Genomic DNA, 11,653 nt, shown 5'->3' with positions numbered 1-11,653 from the left:
ATAAGAGTCATAACTCAATTATTGAGATCAATAATATGTAAAGATACAAGCAAACTGCAAAAGTTCATGTTTCTGCCAGTACTTGTATGATAGAAATAGTAGAGACAGAGCAAAGGGGCTGTTCCAAGTCCGCCAGTTGCCCAGTTCTCATTGGCTGAGGAACGGGGAGCGCGACTTCAGAGTTAACTGTTTGCTGTCCAACCTAAGTGGTGAGGTCAGGGGACGTTACATGTTGAGCTCGTCCTTAGACCTGTCAGTCAGAGGATGAACCATGATTCTGCGTTATGTTAGACCGGTGGTTTCATTCATTCGGAGCAGGAGTGTAAATGCTGCGGTTTCCAGGTTATATCATGCGGACAAAGTGGCGACAGTGGGCTCGCAGCCCGACTTGCATTCTCCGGTCTTTCAGGTAGGCCGCGAATGAAGCCTCGGACTCAAGTAACTGCAGCCAGCCGGCAGTGGGGATTCATCTGCCTCGATAGTCGTGTCCTTATGCACTACGTACAACACCGCTACAACCGTTAAATATCTTTACGTTCTTTTAGTTATGCATGCCTGCATCAGTATTTAAAAAGACTGTGAAATAGCTCAGATATAACACACATACATTAGACGAGGAAACTTTTATTTGCATCCTGCACTATCGGCCACTGATTCTTGAGACGTGGGGCAAAATATGCCTCATAAGACTGATTTCAAAGTGAAACTATCAGATACGACCACTACAAGGGTTTAACTCGTATTACTCTTAATAAAAAATGCTGATTGATTATAGCATTCAAAACTTTTTATGTCTTTTGCACACACATATATTTATTAATAATATATATATATACAAAATATATAAATTTATCTTTTATAGAATCTTACTAAAAGAAGCAAAAGTCCTCTTCGTATTTCGCCTGCCTTGAGTTTACCAAGGTCACACAGGCTTAGCAAATTAGAAAATTGTTACGGCTTTTGATACATGTGCAATATACAATGACAAATATTGTTCTTTTGTTACCTCCGAAAACTGATGATGATCAGATATATATATATATCTCATTTATATAATAAAAAAAAATCTTTCACATTGTAGGAAAATTATGAGCGAATGCAAGCACTGGTGAAGGAGTTGAAGGACAGAGCAGAGAAGATCAAACTTGGTGAGCAAGTTCCAAGTACTTGATTTGATCCCATTAAACACAGCGAATGAAGCCATTACATAAGGGTAGTTTGTGGCAGCTAGTATATCTCCTCACACTAATGTTTACACAACATTGCCGCTTTCAAAGGAGGTGGAGAAAAAGCAAGAAACCTACATACATCCAGAGGAAAGCTCCTGCCTCGGGAACGCATCGACAGACTGTTGGATCCTGGGTGAAAGCAAACTCACTTTTATAAACAAACAACTAAAACGTGATGATTGAAATGTTGCTGTCCATTCAGACTGGTTTCACACTGAACTTTGTTTTGTTTGTCTGAATGCAGATCTCCCTTTCTTGAGTTCTCCCAGTTTGCTGGCTTTCAGTTGTATGGTCATGAGGAGGTTCCTGCAGGAGGCATAATCACTGGTATTGGTCGAGTGTCAGGGTGAGCAGCATACAATACAATCAATATGTCTGCATTGTTACATCTGATAATAGCGTATAAGAGTTTATGGTTCATAACACCCTGCCTGTGTACCTCACAGGGTGGAATGTATTATAGTTGCAAATGATGCTACTGTCAAAGGTGGAACCTATTATCCGGTTACTGTGAAGAAGCACTTGCGCGCCCAAGAGATTGCGCAGCAAAACCATCTACCATGCATATATCTGGGTGAGTGAGAATATGTGAGGTTTCATATTCTGTAGAAAACAACATTTTCCTACTAATGCTTTTATTTGATCCCTGATCTGTTCTAGTGGATTCTGGAGGAGCCAATTTACCCAGACAGGCAGATGTGTTCCCAGACAGAGATCACTTTGGACGCATCTTCTTCAATCAGGCCCGCCTGTCCTCGGAGGGAATTGCACAGGTACTTTTTGTTATGTGGAATTTTTTTTCATACAAGCCAGTGGTTCCTAACCAGGGGGGCCTAAATTGTGCTAAAGACACAAAAAGTCGAGATGTAATGATGAAATAATGTTTAAGTGAAATGTTTCTTCTTTCCCCTTAACTATTGTTTTTATTGAAGAACACAGAATCAGTATTTTGAATCTTCCATAATTACAAAATGATTCTTAGCTAATTAAATGAACCAGCACTCCCAGTTTGTGTTAATAAAAAAAATTCAGAAAAGCAGCGTTGTCATAATTGCAACAAAAATACCAAAGGAAAAATCTTAATCAATATAGGGGGTCTTCACTTAATTGTGTTGAACAGTGGGACCCCTAAAGTTTGAGAACCATTTATAGAAGTCATTTATTAATATATAGCCGCAAGTGTAGGGTGGCCATATGTGCCATTTATACGGGACACGTCCTGGCCATGATTTTTATATTGCCTAAAACATCCAAAGTAGTTTGACCAATAACATGCAGGTATTGTACATAATCGACTAATCGCGCCGCGTGTGAGAAGGTGAGAATGATCAAAGCGATGCAAATGTGCACATGTGTTTGTTTGTTCGTTCGTTCGACTTGAAGCTGCGCACCGATCATTGATCCACGGATTCATCATGGTGGATCAATTTTACCTGTTATGTTTCAGATTGCTGTTGTGATGGGCTCCTGTACAGCAGGGGGCGCTTATGTGCCTGCGATGGCTGATGAGAGCATCATAGTACGCAAACAAGGGACCATTTTTCTAGGTGGACCACCGCTGGTAGGTGTTTCTGTCCTAAGGAGCATGGTATGACTCTCTACTTATGTTTATCAATGTCCCACTCTGTATTCAACAGGTAAAAGCTGCTACAGGTGAAGAGGTGTCTGCTGAAGACCTGGGAGGTGCAGACCTTCACTGCAGGTTAGAGAAGCACTTGTGTGTTCACATAAACACATTTTTGAGCTTGATTGGACTAATGTATTTTTCAACATTTGTCTCTCCTCAGAAAGTCAGGTGTAACCGATCATTATGCCCTGGATGATAATCACGCCCTTCATCTTGCACGGAAAGCCGTTCGAAGCCTGAACTACAAGAAGAATCTTGATGTGAGGACACAACTGCTCTTGTCTTCTCAGAGATGCTTCATGGCTTGATGCTGATTTTCTTTAACTTGCCCACTGCTCATTAGGTCACTGTTGAACCTCCTGAAGCTCCTCTGTTTCCTGCCGATGAGCTTTATGGAATTGTGGGAGACAACCTCAAACGCAACTTTGACATTCGCGAGGTAATGGCCACAATTTGATCACAGAAATACAAGCCTATTGAAATGTTGCCGCCTCAGACAGAACTTGAATTTGAAATTTCAGGTTATCTCTCGTATTGTCGATGGCAGTAAATTTGATGAATTCAAGGCCTTCTATGGAGACACACTCATCACAGGTGGATGTTTTTCAATAAACATATTTTTGTATTTGAATTTCAACATTGATTTCTCACCTTGTTTTGGCTTCCTTTATTTGCTTTCTAGGTTTTGCACGGATATTTGGCTACCCTGTGGGAATTATTGGCAATAATGGTGTGCTGTTCTCAGAATCTGCAAAGAAGGTGAGCATCTCCTGATCATTTTTGTCTGGAATAACAGAAGCTTGTGTAGCACTGAGATTTTAGCGGAAATACATAGATGGTCAGTATGCATAGGGTCCATTGTGCTTAAGTTAAATAGTACAAATGAAAATGAAAACTCATAATCTACTCTTGAAAAATGCATTTTTCTGTTGAACCTATAATTATTGGTTAGTATCATCTTCCAGGTTGCTCTTTTCCATGCAATGAAAGTGGATAGACAATGTGTACCTTTAAAACCCTCATCCGTCCCTCGGGTCATTTTGACCCAAAACTAATTTGCAAAGATTTTTTAAAAATCGAGCGTCGATCTTTATGGTATGAGACTTTGTTACGTTTGTCACACTTGAACCGGGAATACATGGGAAAAAATTAGAGTGAATTCGAGCCATTTAAGTGGGTGCTATAAAAAAGTATCAAAAGTGTCCCTCGCAGGTCATTTTGACCCACCACTGGAAATGCATGGAATTTATGAAAAAACTGCGGATTTTTTTATTTATTTAATTTAGTCACACTTGAGCATGGAGCACACACAACAAAATTTTAGTTGATTTGAGGATTCTATGTGGGTGTAATAAAAAAAGTATTACACCCACAAGTATTGCATTCATTTTGACCCGGCCATAGGAATGAATGGAATGGCTGGGAAAAACAGCATTTTTTTCATTTATTTGATTTTTTTGACTATACAAAATCTGACACAATTCAGAAAAGATGCATACCCAAACAAAGGGCTGAGACTGCAGAATGTCCTCAATGCACAAAAAACTCACATATCCACACACACAGGCACACGCACAGACAAACACACACATGGCGCACACACTCCCATTGAAACACATTATAGCTTGTTTGTTGTTTCTGCAGGGAAACGACTGTCATTTAGAAAAAAAATTTGACTTAACAGTTCAATTTGAGTGATGGGGTGGAGACCAATGAGTTAATATCATATATATATTTTAAATGTATATTTTATATTTATTACATATTTATGAAACTGTATGAATATGCATGCGTTTGGATTAAAATTCAGTATAAATGTATTTCTTTTTTTTTTACAAAATATATATTTTTAATGTTTTGATATATATCTGAAAGCCTTGAGATATATCTGAAAGCTTAATGAAGCCTCAAGTTGGTGTAGTTTTAAACATTTCACTTATTTGGCTAATTTAAGAATCTCCATAGGGTTCTATAGGCCTCTCTAGTGGCTTTAATTCTTAAAATGCAATTTTATGTTATTTTTCCCCACCAGATGGCATCAAAAAATAATTTAAAAAACCTACATAAAAAATTAGAAAAAAATATATTAAAATGGACCAATATAAGCTTTCGGGACCAAAAATAAAATTAGTGTAATTTTTGACCCACGAGGGACACTTTTGTTATAGGTTCGGGAGGGATGGATGCGGGTTTTAAATGATTTTCCTTTTTTCTTTTTTTTTAAAATAGGGAACACATTTCATTGAGCTTTGCTGTCAGCGAAACATTCCACTGCTCTTTCTTCAAAATATTACAGGTCAGTATGTATAGTTCATCCCAGTGCATACATACAGTGTTACAATACAGTGCTCTGATACTAAATGAGTCAACAGAGAATCGTATGTGTGTGCCTAGTGAAATTGCCACTGCCATTAACATCGTGATGTTGTCTTTCCCTGTTTTTACCAGGCTTCATGGTTGGCAGGGAGTATGAGGCTGGGGGTATTGCTAAAGATGGAGCTAAAATGGTGACAGCTGTGGCCTGTGCCAATGTGCCTAAGATTACTGTCATCATTGGAGGATCGTATGGAGCAGGGAACTATGGCATGTGTGGCAGAGCTTATGGGTAAGCTTTATTATTAGTGAACTTACTGCTCAAAGGTACAACTCTAAAAACATGCTCAAGGTGTCCAGTTGACTGAACAGCTCAAGATAAAGTACCTCATTAAAGTGACTGCGTGTCAACCTCACAGCCCCAGATTCCTGTACATGTGGCCTAATTCCCGGATCTCTGTGATGGGAGGGGAGCAGGCAGCCACAGTGCTGGCTACAATAACTAAGGATCAAAAAGCCAGGGAAGGAAAAGAGGTAAAAGAAAAACAAAGCAAATTTACTGAATTTATGAATCTTTTATAGGGAAATTGGGAAATTAAGTTAGATGTTTTACAGTTTATTTTTCTGAGAGTTAAAAAGGCATATAGTTTATATATCTTGGCTAACTTTTAACACATTGTTGGTTATTTTCCAGTTTACAACAGAGCAGGAAGCTGCAATGAAAAAGCCAATTATCAAACGCTTTGAGGAGGAGGGAAATCCATATTATTCCAGTGCCAGGTGACTAGTTAGACATGTATGTTTAGTAAAGTGAAAGTGATGTGTGGCCAAGTATGGTGTCCCATACTCTGAATTTGTGCTCTGCATTTAACCCATCCAAGTGCACACACACAGCAGTGAGTAGTGAACACACACACCCGGAGCAGTGGGCAGCCATTTTTGCTGCGGCGCCCGGGGAGCACTTGGGGGTTCGGTCTCACCTCAGTCGTGGTATTGAAGGTGGAAGAGAGCACTGTCCGTTCACTCCCCCCACCTACAATCCCTGCCGGTACCGAGGCTCAAACCATTAGGCCACGACTGCCCCATCACAACTGATGTTTAAATTGTGTGTTACGTAAAATACCCCCAATTTATTTTATTTTGGGGTCAGTAAGATTTTTTTTATGTCTTTGAAAGACATTTCTTTCTTTCAAAAAATATTACTGGTGCCTAGGGATGTAACGATTCACTCAACTCACGATTCGATTCACGATTTTGATTTCACGATTCAATTCGATTCACGGTTATTATCATTTTTTTTTAACAAAATGAGATTTAAGACAAATTATAAATTAAATGTGTCCTTTTATTATTGCTTGGACAAAATGCTGCACATTTCTTTGTGAAATTGAAATATAATACTATAATAATATAGCACTTGCATATTACTGCTCTTTTGTTGGTTTTGATTGCTTCTATTGTCCTCATTTGTAAATGGCTTTGGATAAAAGCATCTGCTAAAGTACAAAATTTAAATATGTAAATATAAATAACAAAACTAAATTGAAATTTTAAAACAAGCCCCAAATCAAATAAATAAATAACACAAATAAAATAAATCTCTTCATATAAACAAACTAAGGCTTTGTCTGTGCTCTTTCCTTTTAAAATTACAGGCAACCACTGCATTTTAATCCTGATCCAAACAAAGATGCTGCATACATGCAACATGAGCAGTTTTTAATCTAAATTAGATTCTATAGTTTTGAAATTTGAAGCAAAAACAGAATGGTTTGACTTCAGTTTTGTGAAACTATAAATAAAAATATCTGCATGAAACCGCAGACGAGCTAAATGAGATGCAGATACACTCTCTGCCAGCAGGTGGCGCTTAAAGCCTTTCCTTGCTTTCCGCTGTAAACAAAGCAGCGCTGCACTTATGAGCTTTAATATGCATTATACAGAGGCAAGATGAAAAGAAAAAATACCATCTAAACTTTCCTAAAGACAGTAAGTTCCCCTCAGACATACATTCATATAAACTCCTACACCTAAATGAATCGTGATTTGTTTAGCATCTCAACCAATTTGAATCGTCACATATTTAAATCAATTTTCAACCGGCTCGCAGTTAATCGTTACATCCCTACTGGTGCCAAACTTTTAAACAGTACAGTATGTGTTATTATTAGACAACACGGTCATATAAATGAGTTTTTCCTACAACTCCCCTCCATGTGTAATGTCTAATTTTCACGTTTGTTGCACTTCCTCCTAATACCTAGATTGTGGGACGATGGGATCATTGACCCCGCTGACACTCGTCTCGTCCTAGGCCTGAGTCTGAGTGCTGCTCTCAACGCCCCCTCGCAGAAAACACGCTTCGGTGTCTTCAGAATGTAAAACTGGTTTTGTAAAGATTAGAAATTTTTAATTAAATCAGTTTCCTCTGTCTTTTGGGTAGTACACGCTAACTTTATAGACTTGTGTTTTGTCTTTGTATGTTTGACAACAACAGTAAAATCTGTAAAGCCTCTCATTGAGTGATGTGTCTCATATGTGGTGTGGTTTTCTGGTTGTTTTGTACCCTTAATACATAAAACAGTAAATCATCACAAAATATTATCTGGTGTAAGAACATGAAAGAAAACATCTTAAGATGTCATTTTTAAAGGAATAAGCATTGTAAGTGTACCTGTAGTGTTTTTTTAACAAACCCTGGTTCTGTACCTTATAAATGTACTTATACAATATGAATGCACTACTCAAATACCAAAAACACTTTTTAATTTCCAAACTTCTATTTGCCACTGTTACACTTCAGAGTTTCATTAAATTCCTCATGTGGGACAAACTGGCTAGCAATTTGTTTCCATGATTCAATCCACACTGCCAATAATTCAAAGTCAACGGTATTATTCTTTAAATACATAACTACCTTTTTTTTTAATTAACAAACTACCAAACTTTTAATTTTAGTTTAGGTTTTAGTATTTTTTTAAATGTCTTTTTGTCATTTGTTTTGTTCTTTAATGTTTCTGTTTTGCTTTTTTATTTGTTTTAGTAAATTTGTACTTAAACTTATTTTTATTTCAGTTGGCTGCCATGGCAACATTTCTAATTTTCGTTTTTCATTTACTATTTCAGCTTTATTTACTTAACTTTTAATATATTTTGTTTTACTGGAGGAGACTTACATATCAAAAAATAGAAATTAGGGGAATGTTTGTTTGTTAAGGAAAATATTCAGTGATCCACTCTGGTTACTTTGTGTGAGTTTACAGAAGGACATGGCAGATGGAGATTTTCTCATGATTGTACACTAACTTTGTGTACAGAGACAAAATGGGCATACCCAGATAGTATGAGAAACCGCAAATGTGTTGTATTTGATCAATTTACCTGAAGAGAAAAAAGGAAAAAGGTCTTGGTTTTGAGCGTCTTACTGTATCCGAAGATTCAAATCGTTGAAATGTAACTCACAGAAACAGCACTGGCCTGTAGGCTGCTCTCTGTGTGCTCAAACTCTGAAACACACAATATTCAAGTGAATAACACTCAAAGGATCAGTGGGTGGAAAATAAGACGTGTAGTTTCAGAAATATATAAGGCATATTGAATGTTAAAATGCATTTTAAACAAAGTTAAGTGCTTATTATTACCCATTTTACTCTTAGTAATTTAATAATTTAATACATTTCATCATTTAAAAGTTTAGTGCAGAAGTATCGAATCGGTATCGATATCGACGATACTGCCTTGAAAAATATCGGTATCGTATCGAAAACAAAATAAGTGGTATCGCCCATCCCTATCTGCAACCGCTTCAAATTGATCAGCATCGTCTGATGTACCCTTTTCTATTCTCAGCTTTTTAACTGAAATGAAATATAAATGTAAAGACATTATTAAAGATAATTTGTATTAAAGATAATTTGTATTTATTAGCTCACTTACTGTTGTGACTGTGAGTGGAAACAGTGAAAATGTTCATGTTATCTGGGAAGCGGATAATAAACTCTTGTGGAAACATGCCAGCTGAAATCCAGAACGTCTCAGTTTTTCTATAGAAATAAATGTTTTAATTTATTTTTTAAAAATAAATATTTTCACGCGGAGGCAATCTGAGTTGCTAAGCAACAGGTAAACCCTACGTGTCGCAGCCGACTCATTTTCGCGAATCGGTTCATTTGAACAGTCCGTTGCAAAGAACCGGTTCTAAATACTCGGATATTCTATTTTTATTTCAGGGATGGGCAACTGGCGGCCCGCAGTGTCTTTTAGTGCGGCCCGCTGGATCATATTAGACTCGGATGATCGGTTTGGAAAACGTTTGAAATATAAGCCTACTGAAGATTGCTTTTCAGTTTATGAAGATAATAACTCCAACCAGGAGAGGTCGCTAGTTTCCAGCCGCTTCCCGTATTAATTACAGCGTAAGTGTACTCTAATCTGAACATTCACTTTCATTAACATTCATTAGCAAAAAATAAATGTAAAAAAATTGACAATGAAAATCGTATTTTCCAGTCAAGATGGTAAATGGATGACCTTTTTACCAAGTTCAAAGGAATGTAAAGACATTATTAAAGATAATTTGTATTAAAGATAATTTGTATTTATTAGCTCACTTACTGTTGTGACTGTGAGTGGAAACAGTGAAAATGTTCATGTTATCTGGGAAGCGGATAATAAACTCTTGTGGAAACATGCCAGCTGAAATCCAGAACGTCTCAGTTTTTCTATAGAAATAAATGTTTTAATTTATTTTTTAAAAATAAATATTTTCACGCGGAGGCAATCTGAGTTGCTAAGCAACAGGTAAACCCTACGTGTCGCAGCCGACTCATTTTCGCGAATCGGTTCATTTGAACAGTCCGTTGCAAAGAACCGGTTCTAAATACTCGGATATTCTATTTTTATTTCAGGGATGGGCAACTGGCGGCCCGCAGTGTCTTTTAGTGCGGCCCGCTGGATCATATTAGACTCGGATGATCGGTTTGGAAAACGTTTGAAATATAAGCCTACTGAAGATTGCTTTTCAGTTTATGAAGATAATAACTCCAACCAGGAGAGGTCGCTAGTTTCCAGCCGCTTCCCGTATTAATTACAGCGTAAGTGTACTCTAATCTGAACATTCACTTTCATTAACATTCATTAGCAAAAAATAAATGTAAAAAATTGACAATGAAAATCGTATTTTCCAGTCAAGATGGTAAATGGATGACCTTTTTACCAAGTTCAAAGTGATACCCATATTTTTGGAGTTTGGAAACCGTAATTAACTTTCACCACTGCTCACAAAGAAGTATGAAAGACGCCAGAGTTGCACTTACCTCAAATTTCAAAGGTAAAATGCATAGTCGACATTATGTTCTTAGGGTTTTCGCGGGTCCTTAAAAATTCACATTTAAGGCCATAAAAAAATTCTTAAATGGTCCAAGAAAGTCTTAATTATGATTTCGAGAGGTCTTAAATTTGGGGATGGAAAGACGAGAATTGCGATGTGACGATTAAACTTCAAAAAGCATGATTTCATTAAATAAATATTAGCGCTGCAGGTTTCAAAGTCTGGTGCTGTGCTGCTTTGTGTACCGTCTGCTGTTACCGGGGAAACCGCTTTATTTCTGCGGTTCCAAAAGCGCCTCCTGCTGGCAGAGAATGAGTGTGCATTTTCAATCAGCCCTTCTGCTGCCTTTGTTATGAACAATGCGAAAATCAGCACATGTTTTTAAATGTGAACCGGTGGATCAACAAGAAGTTAATGCATTATAAAAAATCTACACAATTAAGACACTAAGATATATTTATATGTTCTTTAATTAATATAGCAATTGATTGATAATAACTGTTTAAATTAATATAATAATTGATACTTTTGACTAATCCCTTATCTTAAATGTTTAAAGGCTGAGACGTGTTTATCATTTTTAAAAACTTTTTGTTTTTGTGAAAACCCGTAGGCCTATCTGAACTGTAAATCATGCTTTTTACAGTCATTTTACAGTTTAATATGCTACCATATAGACATTTCCCTACCTCACTCATATGGTGTATTTGTGCATGTCTTAAAAAGGTCTTAAAAAGCCTTACATTTGTTTGTTTTTTAAATCCCGCAGATAACCTGTTATAGGCCTGTTGTGGTACCATTTTGGAATAACTCTTTTTTGAATAAGCACTTTTTTTAACTGTCCTCTTCGGTGGTGTTGAAAATGTTATGTGGGCCACCAGTCAAAAATAGGACCTCTGTACATTTGTTTTTTGCAGATTTACAGACAATGCAATTGAGACGTTTACATTGTCTTGTTGGGGTAACTGCAACAAAGTTTCTTAATTTAATTAGCATAACTGCACAAGTTTTATAGTTCATAAACTCTGTAAAACAAATGACATTAATTATACTGTCATTTCATGTATCACAGTTCATTGCAGCCGTGATTAGTTCATAAACATTACGTAATTTAGAAGCGCAATATCGCACTGATTTACACATCGACTATAAAGT

At 36.9% G+C, this 11,653-nt stretch overlaps 1 protein-coding gene across 1 annotated transcript; it reads left to right on the top strand.

The window, feature by feature from the left end:
• Window positions 1–159: 159 nt before the first annotated feature.
• Window positions 160–7,687, top strand: LOC107553609 (methylcrotonoyl-CoA carboxylase beta chain, mitochondrial-like). The gene is made up of 17 exons (XM_016235899.1): window positions 160–409; window positions 1,082–1,148; window positions 1,278–1,362; window positions 1,474–1,575; window positions 1,676–1,803; window positions 1,890–2,002; window positions 2,677–2,790; window positions 2,867–2,931; window positions 3,017–3,116; window positions 3,200–3,295; window positions 3,378–3,450; window positions 3,539–3,615; window positions 5,086–5,152; window positions 5,305–5,461; window positions 5,589–5,703; window positions 5,864–5,949; window positions 7,434–7,687. Exons 1-17 carry the CDS (start codon window positions 272–274, stop codon window positions 7,549–7,551), a joined length of 1,701 nt encoding a protein of 566 aa, XP_016091385.1. The 5' UTR covers window positions 160–271; the 3' UTR covers window positions 7,552–7,687.
• Window positions 7,688–11,653: the final 3,966 nt, after the last annotated feature.

This window comes from Sinocyclocheilus grahami, unplaced genomic scaffold (genome assembly GCF_001515645.1).
Source record: "Sinocyclocheilus grahami isolate Dianchi unplaced genomic scaffold, SAMN03320097.WGS_v1.1 scaffold475.1, whole genome shotgun sequence".
Taxonomy (NCBI): domain Eukaryota; kingdom Metazoa; phylum Chordata; class Actinopteri; order Cypriniformes; family Cyprinidae; genus Sinocyclocheilus; species Sinocyclocheilus grahami.
This window is presented reverse-complemented; position numbering and strand designations above follow the sequence as displayed.

What these genes read in the sequence shown, in the direction of transcription:
- LOC107553609 (XM_016235899.1), top strand. Translation starts at nt 272, where the DNA reads ATGATTCTGCGTTATGTTAGACCGGTGGTTTCATTCATTCGGAGCAGG. An exon ending in TGCATTCTCCGGTCTTTCAG is followed by an intron (nt 410 to 1,081) that starts GTAGGCCGCGAA and finishes TTCACATTGTAG; the next exon opens with GAAAATTATGAGCGAATGCA. An exon ending in TCTCAGAATCTGCAAAGAAG is followed by an intron (nt 3,616 to 5,085) that starts GTGAGCATCTCC and finishes TTTTTAAAATAG; the next exon opens with GGAACACATTTCATTGAGCT.